The following is a 22,871-nucleotide window of genomic DNA, read 5'->3' as shown; positions in this document are numbered from 1 at the left end:
TACAAATTGACCCCAGAGGACATGAACAGAGTCATCATCAGCGAGGGGTGAGTATCTAAGCGGCGCCGCTGGGTTCTTCCAAGACAGTTAATTCATTTCCACGGGACTAAAAATGATATCAAGCGGAGGAATCGCCTACAAAGTGATTACGGCCGAGGCGACATTACTTTCGGATAAAACCAAAGTTTCTGTTGTCACTCTGATGGCTCGACATGCTGTTGCCAGGGCATATGAGCGACTTCCCTCTGTCCGGTATATGGTAAGTGTCAAATTGTATCAATCTTTCCGTAACGAGTAGCCGAGATCAACGTCGAATAACCGTCTTCTACCCATTAGTCACTATTAATTCGAGGTGCTCAAGATCAATCTCTTCCAGACGATTATCAGCGAATGCTGTCCTCCCAACCCACTTTCCAAACGAAGGATACATGGAGGTATCGACTGGGGAGCTCGCTGTTTCTCTCCTTCTGGCTAAGAGTAGCTGGATGGATTGAGATAGGGGTTCATAAGTATAAGAATGCTGATGGACATGTTCCGGTGTGGTTTCTGAAGATCTTCGACCTTCTCTTGTGGACGATGTGGGGTTATCATGACTATGTACATAGCAAGTTATTCGGACGTGGAGACGGAAGATGAAGAATGCCGCAATGCAGACTGGCTCTAGTTCCAACAAGAGGAAAGGTCATGAAGACATCGTCTTAACAAGTTTCATAACTTTGCCTTATTTCCCGGCAGAAGATTCCATTCCCTTAGTTACCGCCTCCCTCTCGAACCGTATCTGCTCACGTCCTTGCCCCTTCGTGCGGCTCCGCGTCTGGGTATTCTCGCATCACGAAATCTCGCATAGTCGGACCCCATAGTTGCTTGACCTTATCTTCCAGAACTGGTTCACCAGAAAGAGACTTGGCCACATCCTCGACTGCACGAAGTACGCGGATTACATTGAGGCCAATGACCTTCTCGACATCTTGACGGGATATTCCGCGACTTCGCATCCGCGCCACTAACCGGGGCAGCTTCGAAACATCCTCCAAACCGGTCACAGCCTTCGCCATTCCATCGTAATCAGACCCGAGACCCAGATGATCGTAGCCTATCCGTTTTCCCACATATACAATATGGTCTATCAATGCGTCAATGTCTGCCATGGCTGCATCTTTGTGAGTTAGGTTTGGAATAAAGCTGATCATGATGACGCCTCCGTTATCCTTCAGTTTATCGAGGACATGGTCTGGTACGTTTCGTGGATGAGGTACAATCCCGTAACTAGAGATGTTTGTGAGGCCACAAGTTAAGAAATCAGCCATCGCCATTTATTGTCCGGATAAGCATCAGCATAACCATTTCTTGAGAAGATCGACTTACACTGATGAGTGAGAGAAAATCACCGGGGCGGCCGAGATCTCAATGGCGGCCAGCATGGCCGCCTCGCTCGTATGAGACAGGTCAATAATCCTGAAAAGAAGAGGGGGGATGTTATTGGCTCATGCCCTACTCAGAAATGCCTGTCTACTAGGCTCACCGACACCCTTACATTCCGATGCGGTTCATCTCTCGAATCAAAGCCTTCCCTTCATCTGATAAGCCATGGTGATCTGGGGCGGCAGAGGTCTAGAAATATACACACTATGTTAGTGTCGATGAATATTCCCCGCCAACTTGATCGTGGGAGTAGAAATAAGCTCCCAGCCTGGAAGCAGAGAGAACCGACCGCACTATCAGCATAGAGATTATTCTTGTTGTGGGCGAGCGTAACATAGCGCACACCGAGCTTGTGATAAATCCGCAGAATGCTGGAGCTATTTCCAATCTGGTGAAGGCCCTCTACTCCAATGAGACTGGCACATTTCCCCTGGCTGAATATCCTCATAATGTCATCCGCATGGTGAACCAGGGCCATATTGCCGGAGTATAGATCTACGATACGGAGTAAGATATCGATTTGCTGGAGAGTGTCCCGGATGGCCTCGAAGTGGATAGCATCATCGGCAAAGTTGTCTTCCTGGGGACTGCGGATCCATCCTCTTAGCTCTCTGTTTTGCAAGGGTGCGGAGGGCGGGCAGGAGATGCGTCGTGGGCTAAGGAAAAATACCAGTCAACGTAGACGCTCCAAAACGCTCCCCCGAGCTTCCCTTGGATGAGCCGCTTCAGGTCCACGTGGCCGGCGAGGTTTCTCTGCGATCCAAACCGCTCGTCCAGTTTGTTATCATAGTAGCCGCGTATCAAGTGCATCCAGTCATTATGACCATCTAATTTGCGAAGATCAGCAATAGGCCAAGATCCGTCGTTAAAAAAGTCAAGGCAAAAATATACTGCACCTATGAATGGGGTATTGGATAGGATCTCCACCGCCTCTGTGAGGTAAGAGTCCAAGTCCATGATCAAAAATCAAGCCTGAATTCAAGTCGGCGCTCGTTGAAAGTGGGATCGGTCAGAAAGTAGGCTATAAGAATGTGGATGAAGGAAGGACAGAGAATACTACCTCTGAAAACTAGGGCATGCCGCCCTCAAGTCGGATATGCCTGGGCGGTCGATGGCGTCATCCAAATTGCTCGCCGGCCGGAAAATAAATGCGAATAATTAAAGTGGCACGCACCGCCAAGACGCCGACGCCGATCCCGATGCGGGCCTGTCCGTACCTGACCAACACTTGCGATTCATAACTGCGCTGCTTTGGCAAGCTCTCTTTAGGAAACTTGGGCGGCAGTATCGCACTCCTTAAATCGGTCACCCAACCCGACATTGCTGTTGGCCAATTTTCTAATATTCTGGTCTTATCTTTCCAACTCCCAATTTCTCAATAGACAACCCCTTTCTTCGGTATACCTAAGCAAATCAAAGCAGGTCAAGATCAGCACAAAATGGTATGACTAACGATGGTTACATCGATACACTCGGGGTTCCCAGACTGCATGCTTGAGCTGGTCCACTAACCCTGTCGAACAGACCGAGGTGGAAAGTACACAGGCCGTACCCCAGGATACGTACCGGGCACCGCGTGACGAGGGTGAATACGATCGTCTAAGGTTACAACATGATATGGTCAAGGATGTGATGGGGGGCAAGCTCCTACTGTCGCCCGTCGACCTCTCGGCCCCGAACTTGCAAGTCCTCGACTCCGGAACTGCAAAGGCTCACTGGGTTATCGACCTTGCTCGCAGCCTGTCGTCAGAGTCCCGGGTCGTCGGGACCGACATCGCCCCTCAGCACTTCCCTCCCGAATCCCAGCGTCCGGGAAATGTAACTCTGACAACCCATTCGATATTTGAAAACTGGCCGTTGGATTATATTAATGCATTCGATGTTGTTCACCAACGTTTTGTCCTCGCGGCCTGTCCTGATGAGCAGGTCGCCGCTGAGTCAGTGGCAAGACTGTATGCCTGTGTGAAGCCAGGCGGCTGGATCGAGCTTCATGAAGGCAACATGCTCATTATCCGAGAGGGCCCAGAACATGCCGCCTTCATGCGATTTCGCGACATGATGGTTAAGTCCTGGGCCTTGATAAAGCAGCAACCTGCTCCCGGGTTGCAAATTGGAAAATGGCTCCGTGAAGCTGGCGCAACGGACATCCAAGAAACGACTCAGGTAATCAAGGTCGGGGCTGAAGCAGAAAGTAAGGCCGAGGGAGAAAGGGCTATGGGCGTTCTGTTTCAGATGCTCGACGGCATGAAAGCGATGCTTGGAGGTAGGTTGCGCAGTTACCCCCATTAACTCGTCTAACAACTCATCACGCCATTCACTTCCACAGCAACGCTGTAGCCGGCACTAACTGAGAGCAGACACACCAGGCCACTTTACTAAAGCAGAGTTCGACGAGCTACGAAGAGATCTCGAAGTGGAGCTCAGCACTGTGGGAAACTTTTGGCAGTATCACCTCGCCTATGGTAGAAAGCCACTCTGAGATTCTTAATGACACTCACGCGGCGGTTCTAGAGGAAGCCAAATAACACTTCACGCTAATCGAGTCCCAATTTCACATTCGATTCTGTTACTGAACTTTTATTCTTTCCAGTTCCAACATTGTCCAAAAATTCCAGTAACGCCGTGCTCCTTTTTTTTTCTTTCTCATTTCTTTCCTTCCTCCCATCTGAATCACTTTGTATCAATTCCCATCTCCTGTCTTATTCTTTGAAAACCTCGAGCCAGCCTGCCCACTTCATATCGTAGAAACTGTATGTGGGCCTCGTCGCTAGACAAGAACTCAATTTTGGTCTGCATTTTCTCTAGAGTCTCCCTTAAATTGTCTAAATGAGTTCCAACAAGCACCTTTTCCAACACAGAGCGTAATTGCCCGGGCACTGCGTAAGTGCCCACACGTATGTGTATGGAAGGCCCTTTTCTTCCTGACTTGTCGAGAAGAAGTAGACTATTGTCAAGCGTGAGAGACAGCACAATGGTTGCCAGGAAAAAGGCTTGCGCGTCCGACGAGCAGCACCAGCAGTGAAGAAACCCCGTGAGCACGTCGAGAGTTCGTTTTGTACAATCTAGCATCGTGTCTAGGCGCGCGGGAAGCCGATGCTGGGGACCGATGTATAAACACTGGGCCTGTGCACTTAGGCTACGGAAGCAATGGCATGAGTCTGAAGCTGAGGTGTCTATCATAGAGACGTCGGGTGTTGCTTGGTCTGATGACGGGGAAGGTGTCGGCTCTATGGATGTGGTAATCCATTGCGTGATCTCAGGCTGTCGTGCTGGTGGTGTTGGAGGTGGACCATGGCAGGACCATGGGGTTGTGCTGTTCTGTGTCCGTGCTAAGGCCGTTTGAGAGGTGTTGGTATCGTTCGTACTTATTTTCGGCGATCTGATCTGGTCGCCCTGGTCCAGGTTAGAGCAAAAGTCGGGAGTCGCGATTCCTTCTAGAAGGCCACAGTCATTCTCCCAGAGTGTTGAAGATACGAGAGAGGAGGGTTCGAGATCAAACTGCTTGAATAGAAGTGTCTTAGAATTCCGTTCTTTTCACCCGTACTTGGACAAGGAAAATTGACTCGTTGGGTAGTGCGGGTCGGCGCTCACCGTGTTTCCAGAGCTATCATCGTCCCCAATCGGATACCACTCGGAAATTTGGAATTCAGCTTGACTGACGCCATAGCTTTCAGCTTCGTGGAAATTAGTGCTTCTTTCCCGTTCCGGGGAGGTGTTGGTTTCCCCAGCTAGTAGAGAATGATCTCGAGGCCGTAAGTCTATCGGATCCGCGCGTGTGGGCGAAGCCACACCGCGGACAGCACTTCGATGGGCGTCATTCGAGCTATTACCGCTTCCACTCCAAGCTCTATTCTTGTGTTGATGGCATTGAGATTCTGACGGCAGTTCCCTGTCCTGACATGAGTTTCTCCCTGCCATGGCTCTCAGCTTTTCTATTGTTCTCTTATTTAGGCTGCCCTTCGGTTTTCCAAGATTCGCTCGATAGCTATAATGACATTCGATATTCCTGAGTGGTGAATCACCCAAGTCAATAAGTCAGATCATTTTGGTGCTGTTGGAAATCACACCGGGAAGGCGGGAGTACAGGTTGGGTTCGGGAGACGTACTCTCGGTCACAGCGAGCACATCGAATACCCCCGGTGCATCGGAGCTTTGCCTTATGACAGGCATCACACGCTGAGCGGAGCTTCCTCGTCCGAGCCTGCGGTGCCTGACTCGGGGATGCGGCCCCATTCGGGGGTTGTTGGTCCCTTGGCTGCTCGGGCATTGTTTGAAAAAGTAAAAGCAGCCGCGTCCAGACTTGAAGGAATATTCCAATTACTGATCATCCAAGATGGCAGACTACCTAGCTATCAATGTATGGACCAGAGGCGCCCTCCTTAAGAGAAACCAAAGCACGCTGAACACGATAGACCGTAAGACGGGCAGGTTTCTTCAATTCTGCCACTAGTCAAAACTACTCAATACGCATGCTACTACTGTCTTGACGCAGGAGCAGCATGAGAGGGTCACGACCAACCTTGATGGCCGATGCAGAATACCTTCCTCTCTCTCCTCTCTCAGAGTCGTCGTGTTCCGCATTCCCGTTCTCCGCTTATCGGTTCCACTGGAAGAAAAACAAAGCTCTTTTAGAGTCAGGAATAGTCCAAACTTGCCATAAGCCGCATGAGGGATGCATTCCATATCTGGTTGAAGTGGTAATAATATTATTACTCCATCCCAACGAAACGACACAGCAACGCCTGCCGCACGGGACGGGAAATGACCGACGTGCATAATCTTCAAGATCCTTCTTCCACCGAGCTCCACACACCAACCCCCATTCCCGACCAAATTATGTCGTTCTTGGACTATAACTGGAAGGCCTGGTGGCCTGAAGAACTCCTCCCGCGCCCTGACATCTCCACATTCGTGCCATCAGGGTCCCGGCTTCCATGCGCAGGGTGAGCACTATTTGATGTCAACTAATCAAGTGGAAAGGGGAAGGCTATTCCAGGTGCGCGGGACGCAACCCCCACGCGCTTTATGTTGGCTATATAAAGGAATCTCGTTACTTGATGGGGTGGTATGTGGCTGAGATGCAACCACCCTTGTTCGCCATCGAGGCAGGGAGACTGCGCGAATTCGTGATTATTGATCTGTGCCTGGCTGGGCGTGTCCGAAGTACACTAGTCTGAACCTGACCTATTAATGGATGGTCTCGGATCTCGGGTCTCGGGAAGGCATAATAGCGGTCGTCCTATGGTTCCAATCTGAGCTTCCTTCGCACCCTGATCGACGCCCGCCCGCTCCCACCTCATCACCCGCCACCTAGGCGGAATTTTCTTCCGCATCATACTATAAACTACGAAGTGTCTCCAGATACCAAATGGCCATGGACAGCGCGCTCTTCTCCTAGCTACCCAGATGCTCGTAGTCCAATACTAAACAAGGGCATTCATCCCAAGACTGCCCACTTCCTGCAGTTTTTCGCTAGTCTCAACAGGCCACGAAATTGCCATGCACCTTGATAGACCAGCCACAACTGCAGTCTCCGGGCTTCGACGGCCCGTTCGACGTGAAGGACGTAAAGGGTCTTCCAGTTCACCCTCACCATCACCACAACCATAGCTACTCAGTTCCCAATCTTATTATATAACTGATGGACAGAGTCGTAAACACCCACCATCAGATCTTCACTCTTGCATTCACTCCCGCATACTACTACAACTCTCTTTTCACCCTGCATTAGCCGCCTCCTTCACCATGGCTTCCGTCATTCGTTTCTTCGCCGTTGCTCTCCCCCTCGTGGGATCTGTGTTGTCCCAATCCGTTAGTGTCCATGATTACATACCGAAATGCGCCGTCAAATGCTTCGCGGACGCCATCCAGTCAGAAACCACCTGCGCTGTCCTCGACGCGGAGTGCCATTGCTTGTCCGATAATCTCCACGTCATCGCTGAGAGTGCCACTCCTTGTTCTGTGGAGGCCTGCGGCGACGATGCTACTGAGAGTAGGTGTTTCGCCACTTTCCTCCCAACCTCTGCAGTAATGATCATTAACCATACGTGCCACCGTAATAGACGAAGTGCTTCCGGGCGCTCGAGCCTACTGCTCCGCAGCCAGCGGCTCTGTTGCGGACTCTACGGCTCCGGCTTCCCAAACCCCTAGCTCTGCAGCGAGCCAGACATCGACTGTGGCGGAGCCTACCATCTCGCAGTCCACCATCCCCGAGTCGACCGCGCAGACAACTGTTCCCAGCTCTACCACCACACCTGTCATCGTCAACGGCGCTGGGATGCAGTATGTCAGTGTTTATCAGTTGATGCTTATTTTTGCTGGCGTCCTTGTCCTCTCCTAGACAAGTTCTAGCTAATAGTGCATCTCGAAACGTAATTAATATGGGGGAGGAACTCTGCGATTCCAACTTCTACTAGAAGGGTTTGATAGTTCTTACATACGCAAAAATAAACCTACGATTAATATCTAAATGCCTGTCGTCTTCGGGTTGGCTCCAGATTTTTAACTTTTTCCCATCACATTCAATAACTCCAGGGGCTTGACTTGAACATACTTACTTTGAAATTCTATACATTAAGCACATGAACCAGGAGAAATCCGGTCTCACGTTGTTTTAGTGCCTGAGGCCCAAAGAAGGAGCTCTTTATGAATCTAACCCTGATGCCAGGGGCGGCTCAGGCTTTAAAAATCGACGAAAATTTCAGGAAGCGTGAGTAAGTTTCGAATCCTCAGCTCGTTGTCAGCCCAGGTCAAGCGGCCAAGGTGCACGTGACTCTGCAACCCCACCAAACAACATCTCTCAAGCTCCGAATCTGGTTAATGAGGTCTTGAGCGATTCAGGCGGCGGCGACAACGAGCATACTTGAGCTACTCAATGGATCAAGGGGGCCTGGCTCGCCAGGCTTGTATAGTGTGCCACCGGCAGAAACGGAAATGTACGCGGGAGCTGCCAAGCTGCCAACTCTGTCAGAAGAACCGGCGGACTTGTGAGTATCCTGCGTCCTCATCTCCGAGTCTAGGTTCTGGACAGGTAAGAACCCTGGGAGCAGGTTCGTCGATAATTCCCTCCCAACGCTCATACTCGTATTCCAGATTCCAAACCGCACAAGTGCCAATGCTGCGTTCTTCCTGGACTCGTACATCTTTACCCGGAATCGCAATGTTATTGAACCCATCCAGCTTCCCATCCCTCACGAGTTGTTGTTAGCAACCAAGGAAATATCACAAAACCAGCAGAATTTTGAACTGTACTTTAGTACAGTACATATATCCTTCCCTATCAGTAGGCAGGCTATTTAACTCGATAGCATGTGATCCCTACAGATTCTGACAACCTGATGCGCCTCCTAGTCTCGAAAATCCGCTTATTACAGCGCCTTTCAAATGGACTGGAAGTAACGTCTGACTTGGCCCTTGTCCTGGCAAGCATGCGGCTACTATGTTCGGGACTAACTAGCAATACAATATTGGAGTCAAGTCTCTATAAAGCTCTAAAGCAAAGTCTGCTCTCTTCCGAAATGTCTGGTGAAATCTCTGTCAGGACCCTTCAAGCAACGCTACTCACCGGGCTGTATGAGTTCGCTCACGGTATCTTCCCCGCGGCATATCTTACGCCTGGACATTGTGCACGCATGGGACACGCAATAGGAATCCATGACAGGCGGAACGCAGACCAGCTATCTTCGCTTCCAAGTAAGCCTCCGCTCCAATTTATATTGTGTTGCCTATTCACTAATCAATCGTTCAGCATCATGGACGGAGCTCGAGGAGGTCCGAAGAATCTGGTGGGGCGTAATGATTTTGGACCGGTAAGGGATGCCTTCTTGGTCTTTCAGCATCTATAACAAAATGGCTATGCTGACTCGTGGATCGGATCGAAACAAGTGCCGTAAATCTTGGGGTCTCATGTCGCCCATTAGCAACTGTAGATATCAAACCGGAAGACATCCTGCCCATGGATGATGATCGGTGGGATTCCGGGGTGAGTGTTCTGCCCGCAAATTCAATACCAACTGAAATTAATTTTGAATATATGGTTTTACATCTTTCCAGGAACCCGCCGCCTCTCCTTCCCTGGCCGTCTCGTCGAGCACGGAAATGCCTGCCCCGCCATTTGCACGAACCTGCCAAGCCTCCCACCTCCTCTCCCGCATCCTTTCGCATATAAACTTCAAACCTACAGACATGAGGCCGTATTATACGGACGGAATCCTTCTTCATCAAGTTCTTGAGTCATTTCACCGAGGAATATCGCATGAACTTCAGAATTCGGACCCCTCAGGTTTCATCGCTCTCAGCACCGCAAACGCTATTTGCTGCAGCGCACTTATCGCTCTCTACGATCATCATAGTTGTGCGGAGGCAGATAATCCAGCTGGTGTTGGGCTAGAAGAACAGCTGAGAATCCAGGAAATTTCCCTCAAATCGTTGCAAAGCCATGTGGGTCCGGCGATACATGATTTTGCTCGAGCAATTTCAGAGCTCGTTGATCGAGAGGGGCCACAAGCCGCAAGTCCATTTCTCGCGCCGTGCCTTTATTCTGCAGCCGTTCAGTATAAGTGGTATATCCGAGAGACCAATCGGTCTGACCTCGAAGGGGTGGTGTCCGATTTAATGAGGGCTCTCACGAATGTCGGGCTTCGTTGGAACATTGCAAGTAGGCGGCATCTTCCTTCCGAGGAGAAACAATGTGCATCTTTTATCTTGCTGACCTGCTGTGCAGACCACTACTTATCCATTCTCGACACCGTGGTTTAGCTTCCGCGGCATGAGCGTCGTAATTGCCATCAAGTCCAGCCGTGATCTTGGGTGTTAGTATCGCTAATATGTTTCAACACCTGCGGATGGGATTATTTTCGTTGACCTATCCGCCTCTCTTCAAGAATGCAGGAGACGTACGTGGTGACCCAAAGATGAGGGATTGATATGCTATTTTGGATGGGTAATATGTGATACAGAAAGAAATATCTACTCAACGGCCAGCAAAGTCTGTACATGATGCATGGCCGGGATGATCTTGTCACTCCATCTCAACTTAAATTCCTTGCCTAACTCCTTGTGCACCGCGGCCTGGACAGCATCCAAGACCGTCGGGAAGACACCAAAATTGGCGGGATTCTCCTCGTCATTATCGCCGCCCTGAAACACACCAGTGCGGACGAGACAAGTATTCCAACCATACATGTTGCCTCCGATAATGTCAGACTGGGGGTTATCGCCAATCATGTAGATGTTCTCAGGGATCGTCCGCTCGTTGTGAATCTCCTTCATCCACTCCCGGATGACCTCATCGGCGAACTTATACGTAGCGCGCTCTGGCTTTCCGTACACGGTTCGTTCAAGGTTTCCACCGGTTAGAGCCTTCCACTGAGCCTCGATGGCGATTCGGAATGCTCCTTGCGTCAGTCGGGGTAGCCCCTTGTGCTCCGTCGGCATAACCATATCACCGTGGGAGAAGTAGATGGGTAGCTGCGTGGCGACGGGGTCCTTCGATTTTGTACCCAACCTGCCGTTCTCGCTTTGCAGGAGATCGAGGATGATTTGCATGTCTGTGGCATAGTCGCGTGAATCGGCAAAGACAAGGATGGCGTCAAAGTTGACCCGATTAAAGTCTTGCGGTCTAGCACCCTTGCGCTCTTCCTCGGTGAAGTGCCTCCAGGGAGAGATGGAAGGGTCCCATGCCAGGATGTCCTTGGGAACCGCGACATTTCGGAACCCGTAGTTTTCAGCGGCTTGTCGGGCGGTGTATCCTTCGCCGCCAACCACCAGTACCGTCTCGTAGTACTCGGCCAATGCCTGCATTGGGGTGTGAGACTGGATAAACTGGTTGGTCGAAATTGGGGTTCCGAGGATGCTCGAGAGCTGCTCTGTCCGAGCACACTCGGGCTTTCCGCCACCGTTGGTGAGGAGGATATACGGGATCTTGATGCCGAGCTCATTGTCACCGTTGAGGAGCTCCATGACCCTTCCGGATTCCGGAATGAGGTTGTCACCGTGGAGCAGGACTCCATCAATGTCGAAGACGAAGGCCATATTCTTGGCGGCCGCGACCTTTTCCTTGGAAAGGTCCTGGATCTGAGAAGCGAGCAGGTCTCGCCTTGTACCGGCGGTCTCCTTGCCGAATGATGTGCGGACCCTAGGAGATCGGGGGATGGGAAGAGAGGCACCAAAGGAGTTGCGAGATGGCCTGCGGTTCTTCATGGAGGGCGATCCGCTCAAGTTGTGCATGAACTCTTTGGAATCACTGATAGAAGTCCTCGAGGCTGGTATCTCAATGGTATTGCCTTGGAAGTGAGGGTCAGATGGGGTCTTGATGAGAGGGCTCTTATGGCCATTGGTAAGGGCCCCGTTTCCATTCACTCCGTTCTCCTTGGAGAGACGGAGGCGAAGATGATCAACATTCTTCTGCATGGTTGTATGTGCGTAAAGGGTGATACTGGAGAAGGTGTTGGAGGCTGAGGGGAGAAAACAGACGCCGGCGAATGTGAAATGGGATGCAAACGATGAAGGGAGCTCCTAGTGATACTAGAGAAAATGTAGGAATTTCAACAGGCATTTCCATCCCCTGGTAGATATATGTATTGACCGTGAAGAATGAAAACCTCAACCTGTTGATGACATCACATCTGATCGCTGAATTCTCGGTATCTCTGGTTCGTCTTGGCCGTGTCTATCGCCAACGATGGCCATCGCAGCAAGATGATTTGCCTATCCACATCGCATCCACATCGCATCCACCCCTTACCCACCGCCTATCCACCACCTATCCACCACCTATCCACCACCTATCCACCACCTATCCACAAGCCTCCGCCAGCCTCCACCAGCCTCTACCCACCATCGCCAATCATGCTCGATCCAGGCCCCTGGATCCGAGGGGCATGAATGGCAGGGGCTACAATCCAATCGGCCAAGAAACAAGTGTTCTTGATTTACGCGCATTTAACTGGAGCTGTGGACCCTGACAGGGCGAAACGTAGATGCTAGGACGAGGATCTATGACGTCGTCTCGGCGGCTCAAACCTTGGCGCGAAACTTTCTCACCATCGAAATATGGGCCTTCACTCACATTTTTGCACGCAATTCCGAGAATAAGATACTGATTGTCTCCAGGGACCCATTACTTATCGGTGCCTAGTGTTTCAGAAGCCTTTCGAGAACCGGTTTTCATCCCAATTAGCGCATGAGACGCACCCGCGCCCGGTTCTAGTTCGGGATATTCAAAGAAAAAAAAGATAAATTTTCAATGCTCTCGAGTTTCACGCCAAGGGATGATAAGCTCTCGGCCTGGTCTAACTGTTCCGGAATGGTTTACAGGGGAAAAGAACTCAAACATTTCCTCGATATACGCGGCTCCACTTATCAATCTGAATTTTTCCAGCGGCGTCCTTGACCCGTGTCTAGGAGTTGAATGGTTGAATCTGCTCCTCGGATTGGCCCATAAGATCGACTCGTCTCCTCCAGCCCGCCGAGCATATTGCGGTTGTCCAATGCCTCATAGTGGTTCCAACACTTCACGTTATCTTCACCTCGGCTCTCACTCTCCCACAGCTATCTCATTCTATTGAATCCAACATGTCCAAGGCAACCACTTTCAAACTCAGCAATGGGATCTCTATCCCTGGGCTAGGATTCGGTACCTTCTCTAACGAGCGACAGAAGGGAGAGTCTTACAACGCGGTACTGCATGCTCTTCGGGCGGGTTACAGGCATCTAGACTGTGCCTGGTTCTACCAGAACGAGGACGAAATCGGCAGCGCCATCAAAGACTTTCTTTTAGAGAACCCGAGCGTAAAGCGATCAGATCTCTTCATCACAACAAAATTGTGGAACTGCTTCCACGAGGAGGAAGAGGTGAAATGGTCTTTGAACGACTCTCTCAAGAACCTCGGACTAGACTATGTGGACCTCTACTTGATCCATTGGCCTATTGCCTGCGAGAAAACCGAGGACAATCAGCCCAAACTCGGGCCTGATGGAAAGGTAAGATGTGACGTCACCCTTTCCCCACACGGCAATACGCCGCGTTCTATGATTGGAACAGATTTTCATTTCTCCATCGCAGTAGTCCTCACAGTGATCTCCGTCTGACCTTTGTCTGCTTTCTAGTACATCATCAACTACGACTTGACCAACAATCCTGAACGGACATGGCGCGCCATGGAGGCCCTCTATGATGAGGGTAAAACGCGAGCCATCGGCCTGTCCAACTTTACCATCCGCGGGATCGAGCAGATTCTTTCCTTTGCCCGAGTCCCACCCGTTGCCAACCAGGTGGAAATCCATCCGTTTCTTCCAAACACTAAATTGATCGAGTACTGTTTGGCTCGTGATATCTTGCCACAAGCATACTCCCCTCTGGGATCACAGAACCAAGTTCCCAGCACCGGCGAAAAGGTCTCCACGGACCCTACGCTAAACCAAATTGCTAAGGAGGGAGGATACACTCTTGCCCAAGTCCTAATCGCCTGGGGTTTGCGGAGGGGATACGTGGTCCTACCGAAGAGTTCGAATCCGGAGCGTATCGCAAGCAACTTTAAGCAGATCGAGTTAACCGACGAGCAGTACGACGCCATCAACCATGTGGCGGAAGGGAGGCATACGAGGTTCGTAAATATGAGGGATACATTTGGGTACGACGTGTGGCCTGAAGAGGTCAACCAAGACGTCGGAGAATAGCCTCATCGATGTACTTACCTCTGGGAGTTGTATAGCGGAAATGGAATGCATGCTGAGCTGGAGGACTTGCGTGTTTCATTACTAGACATCGTCCAGACTTACTCAACGATAGCTAGAAGTACTGTGATAAATTCATGAGATAAATTCATTACGACCGGCAGCATGGGCAGCTGCCGTGGTTTCAGCCTGGTCAATCAGTGAGGGTATTCCACTGTGGGGACTTCTACCATGCGCCAAAGGTTCCCGAGGGTACGAATAACGGACTCATCGATGTGCGCTGCGACGCTTGCTTCGTGTACCCGGCGCAGTTGCCACACAAGACGGATTTACCCACCGAAGTCTTCATATACAATCTCTGCCAAGGCACAGCAGGGAACCCGGATCCGAAGACCGAGACTTACGGCAAAGATCTGCGATCCCAAGACGATATCTTCGAGGAGGCGACTAGAACAGCTCGCGGGCGCACCCAAACCATGGAAGAGTCAGTAGGATAGGTGCTTCATAGTGGGCTAATATACTCCTGTGCCAACCTGGGCAAGTCTAGGATTTATAAATCTGATTTAGAAACCAAAGCTAGATGACGCAGCAGACTAGAAACTCAAACTAGAGTCATCCAAACACTCATTGCCAACTACCTATGGACGTATTCCGTCCCCCATGAATCTTCCAATCCCCCGTCCTACCTGTACGTTTCATACCATACTCTCAAGATCATCCTTCCCGAGTGTTGTTTGCGCTGTGATTACTCATTCTTCTACCATGGGGACCGCCTATAGGACCCTATCTTTCTGGCTTCTGCCCGTAGCAGATGTACCTAAAGACGGCAGTGTCAGCTCTGGGCTATTGTTCGTGCAGTAGTTGTCTGGAAGGACGCCTACATGTATTGGTATGCGTGAATCGATGGATTGCGTAGATCTTTCCGTAGGTGCGCCACGAGGACGTGGACTTGTTCTGGTGTCCACTGTAGTTTGAGCACTTGGTTAGAAAGGCTACCGGCACAGCACGACTAGTATTGCCCATGCACAGTCATCCAGGAAGGTAAAGAGAAGAGAGAAGAAAATGCATACTCCAAGGTAATGGGTAAATAGGTGCATGGCCCATCCTTCTAGTCCCTCCTCCCAACCGAGACGGTTGTAGGCACCAATACTTTTCATGCTAGGGTCCTTTGCCCATGTCCCAATTGGCCAAGGAAATGGACGGCGGCGTACATTCACAAAGCCGGCCGCCCTCATGAGTTCTGCCATGTCCTCGGCTATGCGGAAACTCTTGCCAAACCGTTCCCCGGCCGTAAGTGCCAATGGGCCCCAGCGGTTCAGGTAGGTGCCAGCCAGGCTATCGTCGTCGCAGCGTGCTACGACACTGATCTCAGCGTGTTCAAACCATGCGCCGGGTTTGAGGTGTTCGAGGACTTGTGCGTAGAGGGCGGGATAGTCGGCGACGCAGCCGTAGATGCAGCGAGCATGGATGAAGTCGAACGAGGCGGGCGGTGTGAAGGTCCAAGGGAGACAGAAGTCGTCGATTTGGAACTGAAGGTTCGGTGGTACCATGACCGGCTGGATGGGCGAGAGGTCGGTAGCAATGACGGCGGCTGATGGGAACTGGTCCGCAAAGTCCATTGCCCAGATACCAGTCCCAGTGCCTAGGTCTAGTACCCTCTGCGGGTCTGGCCCGATAGGCGCCAGAAACAGCTCGCCGCCGAGCGTCGAGGTGAAGAGATGGTGATAGAGGTCGAGGTTATCCAGCGCGGCGTCGTCGTTGGGTCCCCTAGTACGATGAATAGCGAGATCTCTCAGTGAAGTTCTTGAAGGTCGGTGGATTTGCCACTGGTTTTGCTAGGTCACACCTACCAGTAGGACCCCTGCTGGTAACTATGGTACCTTCTCCCGTTTTCGTACACATAGTTGGTGATGGTCGAGTACAGCGAGTGTGTGGACTGGCTGTCGTCGCCGTACGAAGAATCCGTCTCCGCGAGGTCGGAATCCACCTGAATGTGCGCGACGTTTTCTTGGCCTGGATCCGCCATTGATAGTTGTGCGTTTCGGAAAGGAGTGGATTGCGCTGGCAGCGTTGCAGGCTGGGTCGATCGAACCGGTGCTAGCTTTTAGCACGCTGCTTAATACCACGCATCCTACTAAACCGTATTTTGTTTAGCACTTAACCCCCAAAAGTAAAGCTAGATGATGCAGGGGTAAGACCAAACAAGTGCAAAAGGCAGGGACCAGCAGGAGAGTATGGAGAGGAGGCGGGGTAATTAAAAGAAATTTAGAACGCCCCTTATCGTTTTGCTACCCGTGCCGTGCACCACCCAATTTGGCGCTAGCCGAATTGGGTAATCCGGTGGTCGAGGAATTTCTTTTCGAAATTTGGCGCTAGCCGAATTTGGTGGTGCACGGGTATTGTTTCCAGGCAAGACTTCCAACCTGAGTGGTCAGATTCCATGTTTTGCTTAGTCATGCCCTATAGAAGGTGGATCGAATACTACTTTCTATAGTGGGGGGGAAAAAGGTTGGAAGCCACGGATATGTGAATATTACTACACTGACCAATCACATCACATGAATAAGTTAGCCCCGTTTTGTTCATAGATTAATTAGCTGTGTAATCCCCGATTATTCTACGTATAATTATGTAAATAAACGGGGGTGTTGCAAACTTTTTGCCACGTAGGTTAGGCACTACCAGGGAGACTTTCCCCTCCAGAGAAGGGATAATGGGTAACAAATACTAGTGAATTAACCCACAACACTAAGAGGTTAATTGTACCAATACTTCGTCCGCAAATGCAGAGAGCAAGGTCTTGGCTCAACGATTCCAGGATATGAATGGCCATAATATCGACACATTGCTCGTTATTGTTCGAAGAAAAACTCCTCCCCTCAATTCTGTATACTTCGTAGCTCGTTCGAGACTAATTCCAGTCGATCAAGTGTTGCTTTTCTGCTGGAATGCCCGCCACTTCCACTATGGCAGGTTTAGATTACACCCTGTACTACCTTGCGGGCTGTGGGTTGGCGGCGTTCGTTATTTATGTCTTTTGGCTGGTTGTCTACCGACTGTACCTTAGTCCCGTGGCAAGATTCCCTGGCCCAAGGCTCGCAGCTCTCACCAACTGGTACGAATTTTATTACGACGTGATCCGAGAAGGGGAATTTACATGGCATATACAAAAGTTGCACAAGAAATACGGTATGTCCCCGTTCTATTCGATTAGATACCATTACCCCAATGATTCATGGACCAGAAACCCCCCCCCAAAAAAATCAGCCATCCCATCCCCCCCGCAGTACTCCGGGAACATGCGGTCCCCTCCTAAGTCTTAACCCATGATCTACAAACCCTATCTTCAGACCATCCCACGTTGCCGTACTAGCCCAAGCTGACTTGGGATTAATTCTCGTAACACAGGTCCCATCATCCGCATCACGCCGACGGAGCTTCACATCGATGACCCAGACTACTACGAAGTCCTGTATACGCGCGGTTTGGGTCGGCGAAACAAATACACATACTTCTCCGGCCGCTTCGGCTACGCCAGCGACACTTTCTCTACCGTCGATCACAACCTACACCGTCAGCGGCGTAAGGCCATTAGCCCCTTCTTCTCGGTCACTAAGATCGCCGACTTCCAGCCCGTCATCCGCGCCAAGGTCGAGAAGCTGTGTGACAAGCTAGATGGGTACGCCAACAATAAGGGTTCTGTCGTTCGGCTGAGCCGCGCATGGATGGCGCTCACGACGGACGTCATATCTGAGTATGCGTTTGCGCGTTCATATGACCAGCTTAGCAGTCCGGACTTTGAAGAAACGCTGCACGAGGCACTCATTGCTATCTACGTTACAGGTCATTTTGCCCTGCACTTCCCCGTCGTGTTCCCCATCCTCGACATGCTCCCGGAATGGTTCGTACGATGGGGCAAACCAGAAATCATGCCAGTGGTGGGACTGCGAAAGGTACGCACTAAAGCCCCGAATCTTAACAGGCCCACATCGCTGGAGACCTTCCAACCAAATCTCCCCTTAACCCCGTTTTCCCATTTGCTTCAACTCAGGTCATCACACTCGGCCCTAGTTACGAACCTGACCTAACCTGACCACCACTCCTGTAGGACCTGGCTGCCAAAGTTCACCAAATCCGAGATGGCATTAACGCGGGCCACAAGTCTGCCTCTCACCCAACGATCTTCCACGAACTGCTAAATAACATGGAACTGCCCAAGGAAGAAAAGTCGGACACCCGCCTTGGCGATGAGGCCCAGCTAATCATTGCTGCCGGGTTAATCACGACATCGTGGGCCCTAAGCGTCGCTAGCTACCACCTGTCAGCAAATCCCAGCTTCACTGCTCGGCTCTGTGACGAACTTAGAGAAGTCGAACAGCCGTACGACTGGCGGAAGCTTGAGAAGTTGCCGTTCCTCTACGGTGTCGTTCACGAGGCTATGCGGTTGGCCCATGGCGTTGTGACGAGAGACCCCCGCCTCGCCCCAGATACGGAGTTGCAGTACGGCGAGTGGACGATCCCACGCAACACGCCGGTGAGCATGACAACGTATGATATCCTCATGAATGAGAATATCTTCCCAGATCCCAAGTCTTTTATTCCCGAGAGGTGGATTAACCACCCGGAGCTGGAGAAGTATTTTGTGCCTTTTGGCAAGGGCTCGCGGCAGTGCCTAGGTATCAAGTGAGTTCGATTCGTTCTCAGGAGTACCCTTTCCCGTATAGCGTTCGTCGATTATGAGCTGACGCAAACTAGTCTTGCGCAAGCAGAGCTTTATATTACCATCGCTACAATTTACACTCGTTTCGAGTTCCAGCTCTTTGAAACGGATATATCCGACGTTGAGATGGCCCATGCATATCTGGTTCCGTACACCAAATGGGAGTCGAAGGGGATTCGGGCTACCGTGAAAATGCTTGACTAGACATCAGCCGTCATGGACCGGCGTGTTTAATTCTTATACATCCTCCCATCGGAGAGCACTTCGAACAGTCTCCTAATTAGTCACGCTACCTGTCGCCGAGCCTCACAATCGAGTATCCTAGGCTGCCGTTTCAATACCTCCCTATGCATTCACATCTATTCACTCCTCCGCGTGCTATGGAGACCCCCACATTTAGGCCCTACGTAGCCGTATATACAAGCTTTCGTCACTTCAAGGAACGCCTTCTCTACTTCGCAGTATAGCCCATCCCTATATAAGTAGCGGGAGAATTTCCTAAGGAGCACCATCTTCTTGCTGCCACCTTCTATGGGGGTAGAGCTAAGAATAACGTGTATACTCCGCAAGTTATTATTCTTGCGTTTAATATCTTAGAGTACCTCGCCAATTTGCCTAACCGCTCTAGCTGTCCACTTTGCCAGCATCTCCGATCTCCGAAGCCAGGCTCGTGTAGCGAGATTTACGAGCCAATGGAGGTCTAGATTTTGAACTGTTGGCCGCTTCCTTATAAAGGAATACGCATCTAGAGTCCAGATCGCCTCTAGCATACGTTTTCACTCTTCTTCGCCTGCTTATCCCACTGCGGCTGCATATTCTTTAGCTAGAGGATAAAGGGAGGAGTGAGGGTCCCGGGGATCAAAGCAAGAAGCTATATAAGCTCAACTAAATATATAATAGCTACTCCTTTTAGGTTCTCGCTTAGAGAGACTCATACGCCGGCTTCGCTTGATCATATAAACCTTTCCTTTCCTGGTTTGCCCTTCACTGTCAACGAGATAAACCGTAGTCTTGCAGCCAGGATCGTAAATCCCGCCGGTCATGTGTTGCCACGCTGCGATACCTTGTCGCTTCCTGCGTTTGCTCGGACGCGGCGACAAACTTGCTCGCTTGCACTTAGTCTAACGCTTGTCCTGCCTCTTGTCAGCACAGTATTCGGCTACATTAGAACAGGTAGTCCCTACAGCGACGCTCTCTTCACGTCGAGCTTCGTCTAGTCGGTCCAGAAAATCTTGTTCACACTTCATCTCCAGCAATTCAGAGAACGAAAAGGAGGAGATAAAGAACGGAACTGAATCATCAGGCCCTCCTACATCTCTGAACCGATAGCTCGACGTCTTCTCCTTAGTACCACTAAAGACTTCAAATACCTCTGCGTCAAGATTGATAACGTATACCCATTCGCAGAGCCTGTTGTTCGCAAATGATAGTTTGAGCTGGATCGGGATCTCTTCCCCGTGTTGGGCTAGCGCGATGACCTCAAGGATGCGGGCGCTAGTGTTTGTAAATATGAGGGATACTTTCGGGTACGATGTGTGGCCTGAAGAGGTAAGACATCGGAGAATAGCCTCATCGATGTACTTACCCGTGGGAATTGCACGGCGGAAATAGAATACACGCTGAGCTAGAGGACTCGCGCGTTTTCATTACTAGACATCGTCCAGACTTACTCAACGATAGCTAGAAGTACTGTAATAAATTCATTAGATAAATTCATTACGCATACCCAAACAATGCTAATGTCCGCAAGTCCCAATTACAATGGGCCTGAGCCCAAATTGCCGAAATTTTCGTGTGGTTCGATTTGCATTTGTAACTCTACAGCATTAGCTTGTCCAGCACTGGATGCGGCTGCTAGGTAGAACAGTAAGCCTAGGTCAATGTACGCTGTTGGGCCGAAGATTTGAATCTCTATCTCTATTTGTCTAGTCGTAAGCTAAATAGAGACCGATTCTTGTAGGATGGAGGTAAACCCGCAGGCAAGCGAGGAACGGCTATGCAGTAAGTGCGGCGAAATTGAGATCGGATTCTCGTCTCTCACCGCGATCGTTAACAATATCCCTTTCTATGAAGCCCGAATGTGCAGTTCAACTGGGACCTGGCGTGGGTGCGCCGGAACCAGAAAACCTGTGCTTTCTGCCGACTACTTTTGCAGACATTGCAGTTGTCGGAGACCTTTGGATCCTTGCAGTCGGGCACCGTCCTTGCTCGCCTCGAGGAATCAGATTTTATCGAACATAAGACTTCGGAGCAGCCAGGCAGCTTGGGAACTTCTGACGATAGAGACGCTGTTGGTCTTCAAACCCGCTCTCTGGACGGCCGCATATGGAGGGAGCGCATGGTTCGGCTTTGGATAGCAGCATATGATGATCCGTCCGTTACAGAGTCCGTCTTTGAAACCCGTTTCAACCACTGCCTTGTTCTCGAGTCACACTGTCAGCCCAGCCTAACTTCGGCCGGCCCTAACAGAGCGGCTTCTCGAAGCTGCTCCTCATTTTCACTGAAAGAGGGGTGCAGTGTCGCCGGCGACAGCGGTTCTGGACCGAGGACATGATCCTTGAGGACGACTGAGTTATATACAACAGCCCCACCGCGATGGGTCTGTACTCCTGGAACCACGTGGCGATTGACCATCCGCATCCGGTCTCGGAGCCGCCAGAAAACTCATTCAATAAGTACGAAGGGTGGTATATCACGGCCGCCCGAGATATGCTATCCCGAGAGTGCACCTTCGAGGATGACTACCTCAAGAGCTTTGCCGGATTTGTGAACTACTTCTCGATAGCCATGGGTGAATTTAGATTTGCCTTACCGCTATCTAAAGTGGGTTCGACAGCCTTGCTGTGGCGTACGAACTGCCCTTTTCCAGTTTCCAGGAGAGAGTGCTATCCCAGTTGGTCATGGGCTGGATGGCGACATAAACGGCTCCCGGATTACAGGCTCTACTGCGAAAACGGATACAACTACAAGCCGTTGCCGAGGCTATTCTCTATCGGCAAGACTGGCAGAATACGCCCTTTTAGAATCCCAGATGCTCAATACGCCTAGAACATTGATGACATTCTCAGAGCTCATTTCGAGGTTCCAATCGGCTTTGAAAGCTCCTTTCAGATGCCGGCGATATTCAATCCATCGCACATGCATGTCTTCTGGACCAGCTCCGCGTTTTTCTACGTCCAGAGGAAGCAACACCATGCCACTACTATCCGGCCGATGTTCACCGTCATTCACCCCAATCCGCAGATTGGTGTCATCGGCAGAATACTACTGGACCCTGACTGGAGGGCTAGGCAGCCTGACCTGCTGGAGTTTGTCGTACTGGGTAGCACGTCCACATTGGCCGATATGCTCATCGAGAAGGTCGGCGGAATCGCATATCGCGTGCAGATTCCTGACAGGAAGGAAGATGACACAGGCTACTTTATGAGGCTCACTCCGAAACAGTGGACGGAGGCCAGCCCACAGAAGAAGCTCCTGATGTTAGCCTAGCCACTGAAGAGCACTTGTCGCTTATCGTGAATGCACAGAAACGGCAAGTGAGCAAGGTGTGCGCGGACAAAGGGTCGATGACTCACTAGTACTCACGTATTTAGAGGTGTCTTATCCCTTTCTACCATGCTGTGATATGTTATTCTGGCTTTTGGCTTGGAATAAGCCGCCGATCGCGTCCGCATTGTATCCGTGGGTCCATGCTCTCGCATTCGGGAGGTCGTGCAGGAGGAACTCTTCAGGCCAGAATACCTGGAGCGGAGAGGAACATGCTGCATCGGCCGGGCCATCGGGCGTCGTGATCGACGATTTGCTTCGAAAAAGGGTCACCAGGATCTTGTGCTTGCCTGTCGATGCCGCACTCTTCTCGACGAGTCCCCGGTCATCCTCCCACGTGTGCTTCGGGTGGGCCCGCAGGCCTGCACGCAGATGATGCTGCGTTATGTTAGACGTCGTCTGGGCACAGGTGGGGCAATCCAAGGTCCCAAGGGTCCCGTTGCAACGCGATCAGCGGTAATTCTCGGATATAGGGTTTGCCGTTAACTCCGAGGGGACAACCGTGAAC

General features: G+C 50.9%; 7 protein-coding genes and 1 pseudogene across 7 annotated transcripts; 5 read left to right on the top strand and 3 right to left on the bottom strand.

Moving 5' to 3' along the window:
* Positions 1-782: 782 nt before the first annotated feature.
* On the bottom strand, positions 783-2,379 carry SAPIO_CDS10270 (Membrane dipeptidase; the record flags this gene model as incomplete). The annotated part of the gene is made up of 6 exons (XM_016783886.1): positions 783-1,266; positions 1,366-1,455; positions 1,535-1,611; positions 1,712-2,009; positions 2,093-2,249; positions 2,319-2,379. 6 exons carry the CDS (start codon positions 2,377-2,379, stop codon positions 783-785), a joined length of 1,167 nt encoding a protein of 388 aa, XP_016638730.1.
* A 482-nt stretch (positions 2,380-2,861) lies between these two features.
* On the top strand, positions 2,862-3,901 carry SAPIO_CDS10269 (uncharacterized protein; the record flags this gene model as incomplete). The annotated part of the gene is made up of 3 exons (XM_016783884.1): positions 2,862-2,864; positions 2,947-3,685; positions 3,789-3,901. 3 exons carry the CDS (start codon positions 2,862-2,864, stop codon positions 3,899-3,901), a joined length of 855 nt encoding a protein of 284 aa, XP_016638729.1.
* Positions 3,902-7,167: 3,266 nt separating this feature from the next.
* On the top strand, positions 7,168-7,762 carry SAPIO_CDS10268 (uncharacterized protein; the record flags this gene model as incomplete). The annotated part of the gene is made up of 2 exons (XM_016783883.1): positions 7,168-7,414; positions 7,485-7,762. The coding sequence occupies 2 exons, from the start codon at positions 7,168-7,170 to the stop codon at positions 7,760-7,762; spliced, it is 525 nt and encodes a 174-aa protein (XP_016638728.1).
* A 2,627-nt stretch (positions 7,763-10,389) lies between these two features.
* SAPIO_CDS10267 lies at positions 10,390-11,832 on the bottom strand (annotated as a pseudogene; the record flags this gene model as incomplete).
* Positions 11,833-12,996: 1,164 nt separating this feature from the next.
* Positions 12,997-14,100, top strand: SAPIO_CDS10266 (putative reductase 1; the record flags this gene model as incomplete). The annotated part of the gene is made up of 2 exons (XM_016783882.1): positions 12,997-13,404; positions 13,531-14,100. The coding sequence occupies 2 exons, from the start codon at positions 12,997-12,999 to the stop codon at positions 14,098-14,100; spliced, it is 978 nt and encodes a 325-aa protein (XP_016638727.1).
* A 780-nt stretch (positions 14,101-14,880) lies between these two features.
* Positions 14,881-16,123, bottom strand: SAPIO_CDS10265 (uncharacterized protein; the record flags this gene model as incomplete). The annotated part of the gene is made up of 4 exons (XM_016783881.1): positions 14,881-14,914; positions 14,979-15,061; positions 15,309-15,864; positions 15,948-16,123. The coding sequence occupies 4 exons, from the start codon at positions 16,121-16,123 to the stop codon at positions 14,881-14,883; spliced, it is 849 nt and encodes a 282-aa protein (XP_016638726.1).
* Positions 16,124-17,045: 922 nt separating this feature from the next.
* SAPIO_CDS10264 (uncharacterized protein) lies at positions 17,046-19,021 on the top strand (the record flags this gene model as incomplete). The annotated part of the gene is made up of 4 exons (XM_016783880.1): positions 17,046-17,286; positions 17,506-18,050; positions 18,206-18,780; positions 18,853-19,021. The coding sequence occupies 4 exons, from the start codon at positions 17,046-17,048 to the stop codon at positions 19,019-19,021; spliced, it is 1,530 nt and encodes a 509-aa protein (XP_016638725.1).
* A 2,391-nt stretch (positions 19,022-21,412) lies between these two features.
* SAPIO_CDS10263 (uncharacterized protein) lies at positions 21,413-22,306 on the top strand (the record flags this gene model as incomplete). Its single annotated transcript, XM_016783879.1, has 2 exons — positions 21,413-21,640; positions 21,866-22,306. The coding sequence occupies 2 exons, from the start codon at positions 21,413-21,415 to the stop codon at positions 22,304-22,306; spliced, it is 669 nt and encodes a 222-aa protein (XP_016638724.1).
* Positions 22,307-22,871: the final 565 nt, after the last annotated feature.

The sequence above is a fragment of the Scedosporium apiospermum genome (genome assembly GCF_000732125.1).
Source record: "Scedosporium apiospermum strain IHEM 14462 chromosome Unknown SEQ_SAPIO_0165, whole genome shotgun sequence".
NCBI classification, from domain to species: domain Eukaryota; kingdom Fungi; phylum Ascomycota; class Sordariomycetes; order Microascales; family Microascaceae; genus Scedosporium; species Scedosporium apiospermum.
This window is presented reverse-complemented; position numbering and strand designations above follow the sequence as displayed.